Source organism: Prinia subflava, chromosome 4 (assembly GCF_021018805.1).
Source record: "Prinia subflava isolate CZ2003 ecotype Zambia chromosome 4, Cam_Psub_1.2, whole genome shotgun sequence".
Classification (NCBI taxonomy): Eukaryota; Metazoa; Chordata; class Aves; order Passeriformes; family Cisticolidae; genus Prinia; species Prinia subflava.
Window position 1 is genome coordinate 64,355,824 of NC_086250.1, and position 20,285 is coordinate 64,376,108.

Genomic DNA, 20,285 nt, shown 5'->3' on the forward strand with positions numbered 1-20,285 from the left:
AAAAGGTGAGGAGACAGATCCTAAAACAGAGACAAGAAACTAGAGTAAAATAGAAAGGCAGACTGGCCAAGTAGCAAAGGCAGGAACTGAGACAGAAACACAGCATAGGTTGAGGAGAAATGAAAGGCAGCCAAGCAACACAGCAGAAAAGGAACAGAAAGCTGAATGGTGAAGCATCAGTGGTAAGATGCTGAATGGTAGGGAAAAAAGAGACACTGCAAGTGCAGAATAGACCAGATCACACCTAAATTAGACAAGCAAAAAAGAACTTGTAGCAGATACTCCCCACCAGAACCTAGGAGTGGTGATTTGCAAGTCTTTTGCTCTCTGTCAGCAGATGCATGTGAAATCCACTCACAAAAACTCCAAGGAGTGTTCCATGCTTCCAAACCTTTATTTTCCTCAGGAAGACCAAGTGCTAGACATTTCTCCAATGGAAAACCATGCTTGTAGAAATCTGATGATTGAATCTTGAAATCAGCATTTCAATATTTTGCTTTCAGTTTGCTTATGGTTTTTAAAGATTAAAATGTGCATCTAAAGCATCTGCCTTAAATTGTGTTGCAACATGACACAGTCAAATATTAGGGAAGACCAGCACTAAAATAAGCCCTGCAATCTTAATTTATGTTCATCATGAATGCAGTGACAGAGCCCTTCCTTTTATAAGACAGTGGTGATCTCATCTGAGCTAATGGACATCGGAGCTAATTATCTAACCTCCTCTTACAGTGAGTGAAGACAAAACGTCCTTCTGGGACAGGATACACACAAGACATGAATGTCTGGGCAAAAGTTCATGAAGGTCAAAGGGATACATTAACACACAAAGCTACATCTGACCATTTCACACAGGATTTTTTCTGTGTGTTTCTTAACAACTTCAAAACCCCTGCTATCCATTTCATGGATCATTTGGGATCATTTTCTGAAAACCGAATCTCAACGCTTCACATTCAGTTCCCCAGCACCATGGGCTTTTGCTGACAAACAATAACTCAATTTCCTGATGCAGCAGTGAAATTTCCCTGACCTCAAATCAGACATCCATCAGTTTAAAGAAAGAGCCACAGCACTTGTGCAGGGATCGGGAGAAGGAAATGTATGATCACATGGCTGTATATACTGGATTGTGATGTATACACACAAAATTATATGGGTAGTGTAATTCTGACATATTCTTAATTATGCCTTCATTTTTCTGCAATGGTACATGTTTTGTCACCATCTATAAACAGAGTCATAACAAAAAAATCTCAATGAGAGATTTGTAAATTCTTCCCTAAAACAAACTTGGTGTTAAATTTGAACAGCTGAATAAAAGTACTTTTCATTCTCCTCCATGTTTCTGCTAACCAAAAGCTGCCTCATTCAGGAAATACGTGTCAGAAAGACAGGTTCCCTCGTTAATGGAGAGCAGAATTCTCCACCACTGTGAAGGGTTGCTTCCTGGATACCGTATTTGACAAACACAGAACATAAAAGTGCTTGCTTCAGGTGGAAATATTGCAACAATGGCCAGCCTTATGTCTGACACTGCAAAGCTGATTAAATATTATCAGTGAGGAAGCACTGCAACACTGACAGTGAATTGATGGAGGTCTGTTCTTCTATTTCTCTCTCAGTAAGCACTGCAGAGTTTAATCCCACAAAATTTTGTATGTTGGGATGAACTGATTGTACAGCCTAGAAGATGCAAGCCCTTCCCTTCACTTTTAGTTACAGCAGCCCAGGACACCTCATCTTACATCAGCGAGCCGGTCCACTCCGCTTGCGGTCCGTGCCAGCGTCACCAGATCTTCTTGCATCTTATCCACCCATGCTTTTATCCTGCACAAAACAACAGAAAAGACAACAGAGGCATCCTGTCAGATCACTGGCAAGTGGAAATGGCATACAAGCATATAGCACAGAAAAGGGAAAAAAATAAAGGGGATAAAGTTGAATACAAAACATATAAGACTTGTATTTGAGGTTTTTCTTCTACCCAGCCTTGTTGACCTGAATTTGTTCGAACAGTTGTCTATGGTGGCCAACGTGCTATGCTACCTGTAAACCCAAGAGTGCCATCATATCTCTGTGGCCAAGCTGCAGCAAAGATCCCCACAAGAGACCTGCCTGCGCTGCAGCTCACTCCCAGAAATGCCTCTCCCGAGTGCCCAAATGTCCTTCTCCCAACAGATCATGCAGGCAGAGAAAAACAACAGCTGGGAGTAGGTTTACAAACTCCACTAGATTTTCTAGCCTGTGGCCTCTCTTCAAGGAAGCAACAGCAGGAGAGGCACAGTGGCCACAAGCTGTTTTGGAAAGGCACGTTTGCTCCTGGCTGCTGTCACCAGGGAACGAGTGAGTTGCTGCTGTGCCTGCTCTGCTCCCGGTGCCAGTAAACCTGACTCTCTGGAAAAGCACTGGATCCAACACAGTTTCTGTGCCACGTCACATTCTGTAGCAGGAAAAGAGCCATGGTGAAAGTTTATTCCAGGAAGATCCATCAACCAAGAAAAATGTTGTCTGGCTTGCTTAGCCAGAAAGTTTCATGTCCAACTCATCTCTCACATTACCCCTGCCATTATGCCAGCTATCTGCTCTGAAACCAAAAACAGATAAACATATCTATCTTTGCCATTTCCCAGCCTTAATCTCACACTCCAGGGATTACAATTTAGATTATTTCATTAATAAAGACAGGAAAAAGGGAGATTCCATTTTTGCTTCAAAATGGAAAATTTGGAAATCTAAGAAAGAAGATGAAAGACTGATTTTACTCCTTTCCATGGCTTTAATGAACACATTTTCTGCAAATCCACAACCAGTATCTTCAAAGAGTATCATCTCTATTACGGTTGCAAGTTGACTATTTTTATTAAAAGACCTTTCCTCATGCTTCTTCCTCCCATGAAAATCACATTTGCAGTGACTATAGCAATTGATTTCATTGTTGGTATAGTGCTCCCAAACCTTCCCTTCTATACTTTGTTTTTCAAAAACTGAAATAAAATAAACTAATTTCCTGGTTAAAGTCTCCACAAAGCCCTATGTTATATAAACATTTAGCTCTGTATAGAAATCAGTTTGTTTAAAACCATGGTGCATTGTGCTTACCATGTCTTTAAGACCATCCTTTGTATCTGTGCAAAGTGTATTGACTCAAAAGCACAAGTACAAGCACAAACAAGAAAATGCTATCATTCTCCATTTTTTAATGGTTTCCGTTTTTCTGTGTGAAGGAATGAGGTATATGAAAGGTGAAAAGATGAAACCCATTACCCAAAAGTGTTTTCAAAAGCATAAAATAAATAATTGAACATCCTGAGATTTTTTTATGATCCATTTCAGTTATAAAAATTGTAGGTGTTATTTCTAACAGATGTCAATAGAAAAAAATCAGGGAGGATTGCTTTTTAAATTGACTTTTTCCACTTCCTACTGCTTTATATTTTCACTGGATATATTCCTCTCTGTCTTTAAACAAAACAGTGAAAACATGTATTAGTTAACTAGTTAGTTAGCTACATAGTTAGTTACTTAAATTTGAAATTCTGGAAGAAGCTATCCTTAAAATCAGTAATCACTTACTATTACTTGTAAAAGAAATATGAATCATATTTTCTCTTTAACATGAAAAAATCTTGATTTTTTTCAATAAATACTTCTTATATATCATCTAGAACTCCTGCCTGCACACGATTAGCCCACATCTTGCCTTCTGAAGTTAGTCACCATGACCAGTTAGTTTTTGTTTTATTTTTGGTCTGGTTTTAATTTATGTTAGCGCTAGGCTTCTGCTTCAGTCTCAGTGGGAAAAGGCATGTCCAGAGCTGGCTCACTCTCTCCTCAGCCAGGTGAGCTGAACCTATATTCTACACATCTCCTAGTGGAGCTCTGGACAACTTTGATTCCTAGTCCAAGTTCTCCAGCTTGACTTTTAGTCAGGTAAGGGTAGAGAGTATCAGTCTGTAAACAGGAATAGGAGGAAGTACACCTTCTTCCTAACTTAATAGCAATCTCCCCCCCAGCCTGTAATTATAAAAGAAATAATAAGGCTTTTTCCAATATACTCACTATATATTTACCTTAAAATTATTTTCTTGCATATTAGAGTTAGCCTGTTAGACCTTCTGTAGTGAAAACTGTCCTTTTTTTTTGCCTTCCTGTACATCAGGGTGCAAGATCATCACAGAATTATGGAATAATAGAATAGTTTGGGTTGAAAGGCACATTTAAAGGTCATCCAGTCCAATCCTCCCTGCAATGAGTAGGGACATCTTCAACCAGCTCAAGTTGATCAGATGGCAAAAACCAAAAGCATCAGAAGTGTTGAGCTAGATTACTGTCAAAAGGACAAATGATAAAATCACTTTCTATCACTTTGAGGAAGCTCAGTATAATTCCTCTTGCTTTCCCACAAGAATTTGAATGTGATTAGTAGTATTTATAAAGTCTAAAATTAGGATTTCTGCAGGATTTCTGCATCTCAATTTCCTACCTTACTACCAGACAAAAGCATACATTTGAGACATTTCATGTTCCACATAGACTTTTTCTCAGAAATGAACACATTCTATAAATTTCAGAAGAAAATTTCATAGAGTATATAAAATAAAAGGGTTTTTTTTTTTTCTTTCAGTTAAGGACTCACATTATCTCATTGTGGTTTAAGGGGGTTTTTTTAAGTGTGTTTTTAAAAAATAAATAAGGGCCTTTAGGCACTGAAATGCTTGTCTGGTGCTCCTTTTAACTGAAGCCTGCAGTGCAATATCTGTGTGACAGCTGCTCATGGTCAGAGTTTATTTAACAATTGGAAAGCTGTCACAGCAAATGGGAGCTCCCATGACTTAAGAAGCAGCAGTCATTTTTTTTTCTGGAAAGGGCACCAACAGAAAGCCTGTACAAAAGGCTGGTTTGTTCCTATCATTATTAGTTTGGCACAAACACGGCAATGGATGTCCTATTGAAAGGTGATTATGTTCTGCAGGACAATTGACTGCAACCCCCTTCTCCCACACACAGGCTGTCCCTGTATGGAGCAGTGACAAGACAAAAGGAGTGTGCACAAGCCTTCCCACAGAACTTCCAAGTGATCTCAATGATGGAGGGAGCTGTCTGATTAAAGACAGACAGACAGACACGGGTCATTTACTGAGGGATTAGAAGGTGCAACCCTGCTCCTGTCACCTGGGCTGTGATCAGACTGATGATAAAATAGCCAAAACACTAAAGAGCCATCCATTCATGTTATGTGCTTAGCCAGCCTACTGAAACAGCTATTTTTAACAGCACAGGAAGATTTTGTTTTCTTTTCTTATTGTATTCTTTCTTTCTTTCTTTTTTTTCTTTTTTTTTTAAGCAGGACAGTTATATTTGCTAAAGTCAAGGGATTTTCACAGGTACATCCCTAGCCACACTCCAGACAGATCTAAATATAGCAGGTGCTAGACTAAAAAAATATTTCTTATAATTTCATTAAAACCTATTTTTATATTAAATCTGTACCTGCAGAACAGAGCACTGCTCAATTACAAGGGTAAAAGAAACCAAGACCTCTTGATGCAGAGTAACCTGCCTATAACCTTTTTTTTCCCTGCTGAAACCGATGCAGTATTTTTCTGCTGACTTCAAGGAAAATAGATTCATGTAATGATATGCCATATCTTTGTAGACCACTCACACTAATTTCAGGTCCATTAGCTGACTTCTGCTTGGATAATTTATTATAATCTAAAGAGGCAAGGATAAACCTTAACTCTGACAATCGAAGTCGCTTGGTACGTTGGTGATCCACATCCAGTTCTTTGCAGTTAAGATTACATCCACCTCAAGTTTCTTTATAGTTCTTGTATATAAAAATAGCAACAATTGAAGTAATGAAAGCTGTCAGCAGTGAGAGGAAGAAGTGTTTTCAAAATAGGTCAATATTTCTCTGATTATCAGAAAGGAAAAAAAAATATATAACACACTGCTCCTGATTCAATTGAAAAGTGGTGTTTGGAAAATGAAGATAAATGAGATTGGTTTCGGAAACTAAAAGAGTAAGCCTTGCTATATTTTTTTCAGGCTAACCCCACTTGGTTTTCTTGCTCAGAAAAAACCTTCACTTTCAGGTTTAGATATTTTTTAGATTTGCGGTTAGTGAAGGAAGGGGGAAAGGCTACAAAATTACCATAGCAGCAGGCTTCACAACCATTCTTTGTCACTCTTAGGCAACACCAAAGGGCAAATAGAAAATCTTATAGTAATTTATAGAAGGCATGTGAATGGAAGTTACAACAGAATTACTAACTTTCTACCCAGAAATTGCCCATGTTGCTGCATTTACACCCCTCACTGCACAGAGATTTTAAATACTATTTTTTTCATGACTTAAGCTGACAGCACTCATCTTTCAGGTCTGGGGACAAATTGATAAATTTACAGACAATCAGACTTTTAAAGGAGAAATTAGGATGAGTTTTGTGAAATACTGAAGAAATTTTCATAATGTGCCAAAATTCCAAAAAGAATTCTAAAACAGAATGAAAAGGGGCCAGATATGAAGAAACTGAAGCAAAGATCACTAAAATCGCATTGTTATCAGATCAACCTCTCAAATGTCCAATCTGTCTCCATAGCCAGAAAATGAACAGAAGAGGGTTGTATAATTTAGATGTGACATAAAAACACATGAAGGCAAAATAGTCCGTCTAAAGTTTTCTGAATTTTCTAGATCTTATGACAGTGTTTGTAACAGTCTGAGTAGATTCCACAGAGGGGATTCAATTTCAGCATCCAAAGACAGGCTCACCTCATTCTATGACTTTTATGGTTACGAACACCTTGGGGTGATGTGCAGTCCTCCAATACTCATTTTTTGTTGGTTAAAAATTTGCTAATGCGCTATTTGAAGATACTTATAACTTTTAAGTATTATATATAGTAAGTAAGAGTTTGAAATGAAGGTAAGGATTCAGAAATTTAAGTGCAGAGGTGTGTTCTGAAAGTTTTGAAGACCTTCCTTTTATTCCAATGCAATAATGGTACGGGAATATATATCAAGTGCTAACTATCTGTTAAAAATGTATCACATAACTTTGTATAAATGTTTGGAAGAATATTTGTGTAATAAAAGCAAAGGAAATTAAATCATGACATTTGGCTACACTGAGTGAGGAAAATACAGAAGCTATGTGATCTCTGAGCATAAAATGGATGCACAAAATCTATTGCATCTTCTGCTCCACAGGCATAGATATTTCCTTTGTTGGCAAGAAGAAAAATTAGTACTTTGTTTCTTTGCCCACTTTGACCGTCTTATCTTCCCAAATGGGACAAGCTGCTGGCCACGTAGTCTGCAAGGACCTTCCAGAGATAAGACAGCCATAATGGCCAAGGCCAGATGGCCCCTCCTGTTCTTTCCTGTTTTCAAAATGTGAAACTCTTGCTTGGATTAGTTATTTTACTTTTCTTAAATGGAAACATTTGAGAAGCAAGACATAATTTCTCCGTCATTTCTGTCATTCTGTAGACAGAAAATGTCAATGTAGACGGAAATCTCTTCAGGATACATTTGATTCTTAGTAGCAGACATCCTAATGTTCAGACTTGGCGGTTTTAAGCTTTTAATTTATGTGGTTAGGCCATCCAGCCACAGAAGGTACAACATTTTTCAATTTCTTCTCCCAAACACTCTTTCTCCATATGAACATAGTTCATCTCCATCACAGTCTTCCCAGAACAAGCTCTCAGGAGCATTCACAAATGACTGCTCTACCAACTGTTCTTTCAAGGACTCCCCCTGTACCACAGATAAATTGGGAGCAAGGAACCTAGAGATGCAGCATTGGTACAGACAGAAGCAGAAGGAATGGCCCTTTGACTGGGCCAACAGCTCAGGATATTTAAGTTCCACCACAGACTTCCATGACAAACTCAGTGGCAAGTCAATTGTTCATGGCACTTGCAGGGCACATCTGTCGCATACCCTTCTCTATGTATTATTTTTTGAGAAAAAACTGCTTTGAGAAGAATTCTGAGTCCTAGTGGCAGATGGAAATAGTCAACTGTGAATGGCACCATGAGTTGGTTAGCCTATGCCCCATTGCCCAGAGAAGCAGAAACCTTTCTCCATTCTCACCCAGGACTTCTAGGCCAAACTAAACTTCCTTCACCCCAACTTCTCTTTTGGAGCACAGCCTGAATGGCTGTTTTGCTCTCACCTTCCTTGCCTAAATACCTCCCTCACAAAGCTTCATGGATGAATCTGGGAAGAGCTCTCTCTGACCCAAAGGCTGGACTCATTGACTGCTGCTCATTCTCACTGAAATAACCTCTCATATTTTAAATCTTCATCTGGAACTTCACTTTACATTTTAACAAATGTGTAGCAGATTCATCAAAGCATCCAGATGTTAAGCACAAGTGATCAAGTAATTCCTTCAATAGGGTGTCCACTGTCAAGAGCATGGTCCTATTCTTTTATAACCACATTCAGTATGAGCCAAGTGCCCAAGAGGTACTTAACTACACGTGTTCATAATTATAGTTTCTGCTTCACAAATATTTCCCTTTACTTTGCCAAAAGTGCTCTTTTACAGTCGAAAGCTTCCTAGCAAATAACATGAAAAATATCCTCTCATGGAAATTACAGTTGCACAAAATATCATTTAATAATTTAAGCTCAATCTGTAAGGCAAGCCTGACACAGTCAGCTGCATAATTGCTATAAGCTGTAAAAAGGACTCCTTAAAAATGATTGTGCTTTAATTATCAAAGATTATACTGCTAAAACAGTTCAACAGAGAAGACATAACAAATTTTGAGCTCAAATGACTGCCAGGAGAGCTCAGATACATTTCATTAAAGGCTTTTACAACAAGATATACGTGTAGCACCATTTATTGCTTACCACCGAAAAAGCAATCAAACTTTCCAAATCTAGTTCCCATTTTTGTGACTGAGAAATATAAATTCTGAATCAAGACTCCCTAATTTGTTTCTAATCCGTACCAGATAAAAAGCAATAATTTAGTTTTAAATTGCAGTGGTCTAACATATGGCCAAGGATATAGATCTCAGGGAGGAGCAGGCATTGCTGGAGACACCTGGATGTATTTGCACCCACCAGAGATCCCCTAAAAGAGCACTTAATATGCCTCTCATTGTCTCTTTGCTTTACCTCTGATAACTATAATTTAAAAGTGTCCCATGCAACTGGACATTCTTAAATGCAATCTGGTCTCAGTTAAATTTGTCCAGTAAAAACACAGATATTCCACTAAAATTATGCATGCAATGTGGTAAGAAGGAGACTGAAATTGAATCTCACATACATCAGTGCAGTTTTTCCAGTACTTCAACAATGGAACCTGGATGAGAAGCTAGTGCTTATGCAAATTAAGATGTAAATGCTGCTATTTTTGATGGTTCTGTATTATATGGCAAATCTGTTAATAGCATAATGACTTTGGAGAATAAAAAAGCATGTCTTAAAAAATGATTGAAAAATAAATCTTAGTTGTAATGGAATTTTACAAAGTGCTTAACAGCACAATTTTGCTAAGACATTTCAGGCAAACAATTACTTTATCAGTTGTGTTTAACATATCACACTCATACTTAAACCATAATTTATATTGAAATTACTTCTTCCCCACACTGATAAGCATTACATTTTAACACCAGAAAAAAAAAATAAGGCTATTAAAATATGATACATTGGATACCAGTAAAGAAGAAATTAATGGAAAAAACAGAGATTCATACAAACCAGGAACATATTCAGAATCACGTATGTGCACTGATCCAACTGAGTGAGAATTTCATCTAAGCCACCCAATTTGTGCCCTAACAACTTCAGTATCTTTTTTTCATGCATATTTAATACAGAAGCTGCACACATGGACTGGACTTTTCTGTTCTTCATGCTGAGTAAATTGTACAGGCCACCTCAACAAGACACATACATTTATCTCCTTAAGGCATGCATTTAGTTTGATCTGTTGTTTTGGGTTTAAGTTATACTTACAGGAAAGCCAAGATAAGCTTTGAGAGAAATGACCCCATGTTCACCTCATTATGTCATCACCTACACTTCTGAGGAGCTGAACAGCAAAGCTTCCCTTGATGCAACACATGGATGCAGTCTTCAACCAGTGTTCTCACTGACTTTCAGAGAATTGAGGTATAAATTAGCACCCTTGATAAAAATCAAGTTTGTTTGCCTTTTTCTTTTTAATTTGGGGGGTGGGGGTTAGTGGGAAAAAATAGCACTAAAGTACTTTGCCTCTCAGCATATATTAGGCAAGTGCAACTAAGGCGATGGCAGCATCATCAGGGAGCCGAGTTACTCATGCCTCTATTTTTATCTGATTGTCTGATGTAGATTTTGGCTGTAGCAGCAGAAGTCCAACACCCAGACTGACTCTGGCACCAGCAAAACCCTGGAGTACCCAGCCTGTGCTTTGCTGCAGCGAGGTACAGGAGCAGGCAATTATTTCCCCCTATGCAAGTCACACTAATCACAGAATTGAAGGACACAGAAGAACTGGGAGGCTGCACTCAGATCCTGGACAGCAAGTCTTTTATTTGACACTTGCCTAAATGTAAAAGCTAAAATTAAAAATTAAGAAATGCTTAAAGATAATCAGGTGTTTATGTGCTCTGGAAAATAGGCCATGATTGCATATGGAGAATCTTCCTTATAAGTTTGTATGAAACTGTTAAAATTACTAAAAAGATACATTATTTATAGCAGTTATTTATTATGGAATTCATACTGAGAATATTCTATGATCATTTAAGCACTAAAAAAAGGAGCAAGGGTTGATAAAAAATATGGGTTTTTTCACACAACTATGAGCTGTTTGCTACCAAGCTTCAAATGTTATAACCTCCTTTCAAATGCATTTTTCTGTAGTGTTGATCCTCATTGTTTAATAATGTCAAGGCTTCATAAATAAAACATCTATTACATCAGATATCAGAATGTCACCTTATGATAGTCTAAGAAAAAAATCCACCTGACTCCAAATATACACCATCAATGTAAAGCTACTCTTCTTCTAATTTATTATATTCTTTTAAATTAATAAATACTTTAAAAAATATTGTTGTACAGTGTATTCCAAAGCACATTACTTGAATGCTGCACATCCAAATTAATCAGCTATTTCCTTTGCAAATATATTCTTTCTCTCAAAGCCTGACTTCCAATGTGCAAAGCTGTCACCACCCTAATGTGCCACTGCTATGGCATGTGCAGTAATAGCATTTAGAGTAATGAAGAAACTTTTTGTTTTGGAAGGATCTAAATTAACTCCCTATTCTGAAAGATACACACAATCTGCATTCAGTGCTGCCATTTAAAAAAAATAGTAAAATATCACTACAGAAGTTGCGAAGCAGAAATTATTGCACAGGCAAAAGAATGACACAGAATATTAAGTTCCTACAGAAATTAACATCCAAATTAGCATAGCCACACTGTCTTTAAATTCTTCCCATTTCACAAAGTCACGCTGAATTACACGGAGTTTTTGCTAAAGGCGCAGCTGGCACGCCGTTGTTCCTGGGATGCAGATGAATATTAATGGATGTGTGAGAAGGATAACAGTATACGAGAAATAAGCAATGTCTTCTTTTCCTCTTGTTCAAGAGGTTGTCAGTGTGTTCCCCTCACACACACTGCAGTTTGCTGTCTTGAAAACAGGAGGTCAGGACTCCTGATGACAGGATCAGGACAATGCCTGCACAGGCTGGTGCAGGGAACCTTAGATGAATTAATCCCATGGCTGTTTCTCCAGGGTGTTAGAGCAGCTGTGTATCAGAAGTAATAGCATACCGTAAACTACCAGAAAATTTCAATGCAATTACCCAGTAAAGAACCAGCAACAACCAAAACCATATTGCAGTCTTCTGCTATAGAAAATTAACCCTTAGAAATGGCTGGTGGTAGGTGTTGCAGGCCACTTCAGTCATAAACAACTCTGCAGGTCTTGTATTTCTGCTGTAATCCTCCATTTGTGATGTATAGTACTGTTCTTAAATCTGAAGAAACTGGAGATTTGAAGGATAGTGTTTAATGTCATTATTTGAGTGATACGAAAGCCTTGGCTTCATTCTTTTTCTTTTAAAGAACTGTTATAGATAGCTCATGGATTACTTACATAAACCTTAGAAAAATAAGAGTTCACGTTCATGATGTTTGGGTTTCACTTTTGAAAGGCTGTTTGAAGAGACTAGAAGTGTTTGATTCAGAAAGCTCAGGCACAGAAATGGTTTCCAACTGTGCACACGGGGCTAAAGGGCTGTAAGGGTCACTTCACAGTAAAGCTGAACAAGAATGACACTAAATGTAATTCAGCTCTAAAACAATTCCTTCTCAAAACAGCTTTGCTCTCCTTTCTCAGGCAGGGGTAAATGCTTGAAGGTCAGGAGGCCACAGTGCTTGTCAGTGCATTCAATGCACATTAAGAAGACAGGCTATTAAGGAAAGGTCTCTGACATTTACTTGGGAGCCAACCCTCCCCTCTTCCAGTTGTCCCCTTCCTCAACACATTCTCTAATTAAGCATCAATACAATGCAATATAATTGATGTAGTAGTCATTACTGGGAATTGCCCATTCTCCTATCAAATCAGAGTGTACAGAAAAGGCCGTGCTTGAAATGGGTGAACTTAATTGCCCGATGGTCCCCAAGAGGGTTGTACAAACAGATCAAGACATCACAGACACACAAACTGATCTCAGCTGTGACACAAGCTTTTTGTCACTCCCTCATCCATCTTTGCTTACTGGGGATAATGGTGGCTGGATTCGACACTGGACAATTTAATAAATAAGAGCATCGGGTGTGTTTCAAATGAAGCATCCCAGAATGCAGGATTTAGTGACATTTTGATTAAAGGTTCGTACATTACAAAAGCTTTTCATGAGGCAGCTGCTTAAAAGACAATCTATTTGAGCAAAACCAGAGCAGAGTAGCTGGTATCCCTTGGCAATTTACTGTGAAACATTTGTTTGCTTCACAACGATCTGGTTCACAATCAGTGTTCTTGCACGGTTGGTTGATTAAATCAGTATCTCTAGCAGTCATTACACAGAGAAAAGGAAAAAAAGTCAACTGCTAAAGTAATGCCCCGTTGTGTTACGCAAAACAGACATGTCAAGAAGCTGCTTTCCTTTTTCTTTTCCAGCACTTTGCTCTTTGTTTCTAATTCTCAGTAAAAAGCACTGGGATTTTAAGTTTCGGAGGCATAAACAGTATTTGATTAAGAAAAGTGTTAATCCAGAAAAGTGGTGTTAGCTGTTCTGAAGGAAGTGCATTACCAATAATTTACTAATTGACTACAGATTCACTGATCTAGGAAGGTACTGAATTCATATGAAAAAAGAGAGGGAGAGAGGAGGGGAGGAGGGGAGGAGGGGAGGAGGGGAGGAGGGGAGGAGGGGAGGAGGGGAGGAAGGAAGGAAGGAAGGAAGGAAGGAAGGAAGGAAGGAAGGAAGGAAGGAAGGAAGGAAGGAAGGAAGGAAGGAAGGAAGGAAGGAAGGAAGGAAGGAAGGAAGGAAGGAAGGAAGGAAGGAAGGAAGGAAGGAAGGAAGGAAGGAAGGAAGGAAGGAAGGAAGGAAGGAAGGAAGGAAGGAGGGAAGGAGGGAAGGAGGGAAGGAGGGAAGGAGGGAAGGAGGGAAGGAGGGAAGGAGGGAAGGAGGGAAGGAGGGAAGGAGGGAAGGAGGGAAGGAAGGAAGGAAGGAAGGAAGGAAGGAAGGAAGGAAGGAAGGAAGGAAGGAAGGAAGGAAGGAAGGAAGGAAGGAAGGAAGGAAGGAAGGAAGGAAGGAAGGAAGGAAGGAAGGAAGGAAGGAAGGAAGGAAGGAAGGAAGGAAGGAAGGAAGGAAGGAAGGAAGGGAGGGAGGGAGGGAGGGAGGGAGGGAGGGAGGGAGGGAGGGAGGGAGGGAGGGAGGGAGGGAGGGAGGGAGGGAGGGAGGGAGGGAGGGGATATAAGGGGGATATAAGGGTTTACAAATAGAAACAACAACAGTAATTTGAATGTGATCATGCAAAGAACACACGCCTCCACTGCAGGCTGCCTCTCCCATGCTGCAATCTGCACTGTGACAAGTAAGGAGATGCCTTGGTTCCAACCTGGGTTATCAGAAGTAGCTACAGAATATTTAAAAGACACAGATGGGAAGTATTCAGGCAATAGAAGAGAAGAAAATAAGAAATAGCTTGACAAGCAGGGAAATGTCAACTCTGGGGGGTCATGCTGCATTTATTTAGGCCTGGCTGGGTGTCGGTAAGTAGAAGGGAATAATAGATGGCAGGGAGAGAAAGTGGGAATGAAGGGACAGCTCTTATGTTATAAAAGCACAAGCTAAAAGATTGAATTGCTTAATTTAGATAGACCTCTATGAATAAGTGCATTTCAACTTTTTAAAAAAATATATTTATAAAATGCTATGCTACGTAGTTTCCAAATTGCTTAGTGCAAAAGCTGTCGCTATCATTAGAGGAAGATGAAGGAATCTTTTAAGCTAGGTGCAGTTTCTGTATTTCTCTTCGTTGTCAGGACTGCAATACAATTTTGCTGTGACAACATACAAGATTCCAAGGATACACTGAATGCCTCAAGAGCTCTGAATATGTAACATTCTCCAGATGGGAGGGAAGGCAAAAACTTTTGTACAACTGTGTTCACTATGAAGACAGCTCTGAAACGGCAGAGCCATCCATGTCTTTGCCAGACACTCATTCACAATGTCACAGTCTGTACAGTTACCTTCTCCATAAGCATATTTTTCATAGTTTTCTTTTTACTTTTCTCTGCATCTGACATGTTAAGCTAGCATTTCCTATATCAAAGTTCCTTCTTACCTCTTCCATTAAATGCATGTTAAAATAAAATTCACAGCATGGTAAGGTGTGTGCCATTTGCTTATTATGAAATACTCTCACACAGAGGTATTTTTCATTATTCATAGTACCTGAACACCTTACACAACATGTATAACTCGAATAAAACTGCCTGCAACCAAGCACTAACCCAATTAGCTGAATTTCTTCTAAGATTCTAATTAGATTGCACGGAAATCATCAATCAGGCCTCCGATTCAAGGGGTTTGAAATGTATTTATGCTTACATACAATATTCAGATTTTTTTTTTATTTTTCCATGACTTTAATTGGGTCATTTGAGAGGGCTGACAACGGCCCTTTAAGTATTATCCCAGCTTCAGGAGGTACTGAAGGCAACCAACCCTCTCAATGATTTTACTGTCTGAAAGTTGAGCAGCAGTAACAGGCAGGTGCTTTGTGTGCAGACAAGGTACATTAATCTGGCAAGAACTAAGAGTGGTTTGTTTGACTGATACACCTTTAGTTCTCTGTTACATGATTATAGATAGAGGCTGTATCTGTATTGTAACTTTACACAGTGCTTAGTGCTCAAGAGAACAGATGACACCTTTGAATGTTTTCCTAGTACAAGGCTGAGATATTTTTTCAGTATCTAAAGGATTTGTGTACCCAACCTCCATCACATGAATGACAATTGAAGGGACATTTGTGTCATCTACTTTAGATTCTTGCTGTAGGTTTTCTAAATTTCCTATTTAGAAGCTTCTGCCTTTTGCCATTGTGTGGGTAAGTGGAGTGCCTGACCTGGGCTCTCTGAGCTGTGCCTCAGGATTGTATCACGGGCTACACAGGACAGCAGCTTTCACAAGAGACTAAAACCTCACTGTTGTTCTGCACAAAAACCCATTCCTACACTAAATAGTCAATCTGCCTCTCTCAACAAAATCCCCCTCTCAAATTCAAGTGAGAGTTTGAGAACAGGCCAGTCTGCCACATCCACAACCACGGGATCTGTGTGGCTGTGGAAGAGGGTAAACAGAGACATCAGATCAGCTCCTGTCTGCAGAGCTGGCACGTCCTTTCTGTGTACAGCAATCATGATTGCAGAAGGATATCCTGAAAGCATTCTGAGATCAGCTGATGTTTAAAAGGCCCTTAGCACAAAACAAAGTAGCACAATCAAAATTTTATCAATTTCTTCCCCTCTCTAAGCATGTGGCTGAAACATAACCTCTTTTCATTTAGAACACAGTGCAGTGCTATGTGAGATCTGCTGCCTGCAGTACAACTGATGATACTTTAGATAAGAAGCATGAGATAGCTTTCAGTCTTACAAAGGTAACAGACCACTCTAATGAAAGTTCAGAATTTGTGTTTAATATTTCATCAACTTAATACTTTGATTTATGTAGGCTACTGTATGTCCTCAAAGGGAAAGAGGAGAGTACTTTCACAGAAGAGCATTTGGGGAGAAAAATGTTGATATTTCGAGTCAAGTTAAACTCCTAATTGTGTATAAATCTTTTATTGTTCTCCTGTTTCTCTCAATAAATTACTTTCCCACTGCAACAACAAAATCAGACATTTACAAACCGTGGTTTATGATAAAAACTCATCATGAAACACTAGCTTCTCATCATTTCCAATAGAGAAACAGCACTAGTGTCAGACATCGAGAGAAGCAATACTGCACACACAATACTGGTCTATTAGCACATACTTCAACACTGTAGAAATCCTTTATTGAGACAAGTAATAGCAATTCTTGATAAAATAAATGGAAGCAAAACATGAAAAGGCCAAATAACAGAATAAAAGATTCCAGCACAAAAGTAATGAAATTCTTAGAAATGCTGTCATATTTGGATATCTGCACCCTAAGTAGTGTTAGCTGAGAAGAAAGCTCCATGTATACAAACTTTAATATCACAATACAAAGGGTTTCTCCATATACACTCTCTTTTTATAGTTTACAACAATGAGATATTGAAAATGTGTTGTGAAAGTATCTGATGGTTACTGGCTTTCCTATGCAAGCAAGGTATTGGCAGATCAGTTACCAAACCTTGACAATGCCAGATTTATTTATAATCAATAGCATGTTCTGGACTAGCAAACTGTGAAACCTGTCACTACTCACTGTTATCAATAATGAGATTGCAGTATTCTTTCTTCTCCACATCTGATGGGATACCCTAAAGCTGTCTCTTGCTCCACCTAAAATTATTTAACGTTTAGCAAATACACATTTATGCCTTTGACTGTTGACTTTTGCCATGCCCTTTCAAATGCCAATCCAAAAAGCATGTCAGCACAAGGAGTCACATCATCATTTACACAGTCCATTGGTAGGGGTCTGGAGGAGGGAAAGTGGGCAGTTCGACTTTGTTCCCACAAAAAAAAGTAAGTGACCTATGAAATGTGAAGTTGACCTTTTATTTATAATCAGTCATTTGGACAAGGGAAAGGGACCACCCTCTTTGTTATGCTTATTGGTCTTTTGTCAACACTACAAGCTCCAAATAGGTATTTCCTGAAAGGCTAAACAAATTACAACTGACCTGCCAAATCACAAAGGAAATCATGGCAGAACCATGAAAAGAATCACCATCCTGGTCATGGATTCACTCGACTTTTGGGCAAATAAGTGGGAGCATACATATCTTAGTTGTGCAAATTCCTAACCTCACCAATCCCCTGATACTCAGAGCAAAGCAGCAAGCAAAGACATTCCGAGCAGTTGTACCTCTCCACATCCACTCAAATCAGCACTCAGTTGATGCAGTAAAAGATAAAAGTAAAATCTTATGCTGCATTATTCTGCAGTACATTTACTCTGGTTTAAATGGATTTGGTTTAACAACTTCCACAGCAAGTGTGACATGGCAATTCCAAAAGCCAAGTCCTACTATTCCACTGTGAAAAACTGTCATTAACCAACAAGCCATTTAAAATTTCAAACGAAAAGCCAACAAATAGCTTTTTATGTGCCTATATTTAAATGATAAGCCATTGTTTCTTTCCAAAGCTATCTGATTATGGATAAAACAAAATGCTCCCTGCTCCTTTCCAGGCTTGCCTCTCCCACAAGCACAGGACAATTCAGGGACAAACAGTTCTCTGATTTCCCCATGCCACCTTCAGGCACTCCAGGCCAGAGGATCTCATGGAGTGGTGTCAGCTAATTCTTTCAGAGCTGTGTCTACTCACACCTCCTCTAGGGAAATACCACTCCTTACACAGTCAGAAAACTTAACACTTGATTTCTCATAAAGGGCTTTTTTATTCATGGCACCATGCCAGAAAGCCTGAAAAATGGAGAAGTGCTGAGGTTAGCTGTCTTGTAGCCTGATCCGAATAATCCAAACTATGGCTCTGTTTTAGACAAAATCATGAAGCTCCTCATGCACTGGTTCATGCCCTCTTCCAACAGTTCTCAGCTTCTATCATACAGATACCACTTAGTCCAGTGGTTTAGCCAAATGCTAAACACACTCCCAAGCTCCAATTACTAGCAAACAGCATGAGCTTCATTTGAGCTATGTGCTTTCATACTCCCTCTGAGATGCCTCCTGGTCTGCACATCCTCTGTGCAGATTTATGTTTGTGTTACAGGTGTTTTGTGTGGACTTCTGTTAATCCTTTGGTAGTCATTTCTGTGACTATGCACAGCCTACCCAACAGTTTAACTGCCTCATCAGCCACATACTCAAGTTCCCACTACTTAAGAGACATATATATGGTAGAATTTGTATTCTTTTAAGACTCATGTTACACTGTCTTAGCCTTAAGCAAAGAAAAAATGGATGATATGACTCGTTCCTTTCAGCCAAATTCTACTGATCCAGCAAAAATCTTACTGCAAATAATTCCACTGTTTAAGGGCTTAAATGACAGGATTCTTTCACTGCATTCACTGAAGCCTATCTAAAGAGAGAATAAAGGAGTTACCAGTAGGTATATTTCAGTGAGTTATTTTTACTTTTTAAAAAATCATTTTGAAAATGTTACAGCAAAGTTACATGTGTGCTCCAGGCAAAACTTAAACATTTTCATTCTCCCTAAAAATTCTTTTAACAAAGTGAAAGGAGGAAGATTAACAAAAGACCTTCAAACATGGTAGTAGAGAAACACAAAAATGTTGTTGAGAGCAAACATATAATTTCTCTTTTGTCTGTCCTTTTTTCACATAGCTCTGTTTCCAAAAGATGGAAAGCTATAAAATACTTTCACCCACATTTTTTTGGTTATCTACTGCCTTCACAATCATGATTATTTCCATGATTCTATATAACACATTATTTTAGGTAAACAGCCACTCTAACTAAAGATACACATTAAAATTGCATCACTAAATAAGGAAGCACCTCAAGGAAAACCACAGCACATACTCAAAATGTTCAACATAGTCTTTGGGTGTGAGCAGTAAACAACCAGAATTCCTTGCAAGAGAATGAACATTTTACTGCACGAAGCAAAGGCATTCATAATATGGAGCTTGACATGCTGGAAGCAAACAAACAGTAATTGCAGCTTCTGTTTGAAATTCTTTTGGGGAATTTGATGAGTTTCTGTTTCAATACTGTGTGCTTTAAGATAAATTATGGATGGATATTAAGATGGATATTTGCACTCAAGTGTTCATGTAGGACAGTGACCACTGGATGGATATAAGAATTCAGCAGACACTACTCATTAGAAAACTATAAAATAGCTCTTACAGCTGTTTTTCAAAGGTGTTTTTAAATGTGATGTAAGTATAAGCAGAAAAGTAATAAAGAATTTCTAACTTTCAGTAGCAAGAAGAAACTGCGTAAGAAATGTTAGTATTTTCATAGTAGTTTTAAACAAATCTCTGAGTTCTTTAAATGTCTGCATATGTCTGTGTATGTATCTGTATATACACACACAACTTTTCATATAAACACAACTTTACAGAGAAGTCTTTTGCAATGATTCATGAATATATCAAAGGACTAATTCCCAAAACATTTTAGCAGTAACGAAAGAATGCAATATTTACACATCTCAAATTCACAGTTATTCTGGAAATTGTTTAGAAACAAATATAAATAGTTAATGGATACAGTTCCACTACTTCTCACTCTCTTTTTTTAATAGAATAGTTTTTCTCTTCTCTCATAAAAGGGACTTAGCAAACTCATGTCTTTATTATTTTTTAATATGTGTCAAACCACTGCTTAAATAAACCCACATGAATTTCTATGGGAGGATGCAGGGAGATTTAGAGACACACCTTTCAATACGTCACTCTATCAAGAGAATAAGGAGCTAATCTTTTTCTATTAGACTATTAAAAATCCATTTTAATATTTCCCTGTCCTTAACTTAGTCCTTAATGCTGTGAACTGTTCTGTAAAGAAGCCTCATGTAACTGCATGGAAACCAAAAAAGGTAATGAGAAAAAACAACTTGCACCTTCCCACATGGAACACAA

At 38.4% G+C, this 20,285-nt stretch overlaps 1 protein-coding gene across 3 annotated transcripts in view; it reads right to left on the reverse strand.

Moving 5' to 3' along the window:
- The window catches only part of CACNA2D1 (calcium voltage-gated channel auxiliary subunit alpha2delta 1), a 359,015-nt gene that overhangs the window by 308,127 nt on the left and 30,603 nt on the right, over positions 1-20,285 (reverse strand). For all 3 annotated transcript variants that reach the window (XM_063396985.1, XM_063396984.1, XM_063396986.1), the window contains exon 2: positions 1,749-1,830. In XM_063396985.1, coding sequence (XP_063253055.1) covers positions 1,749-1,830 — 82 coding nt within the window. The remainder of the gene's footprint in view (positions 1-1,748; positions 1,831-20,285) is intronic.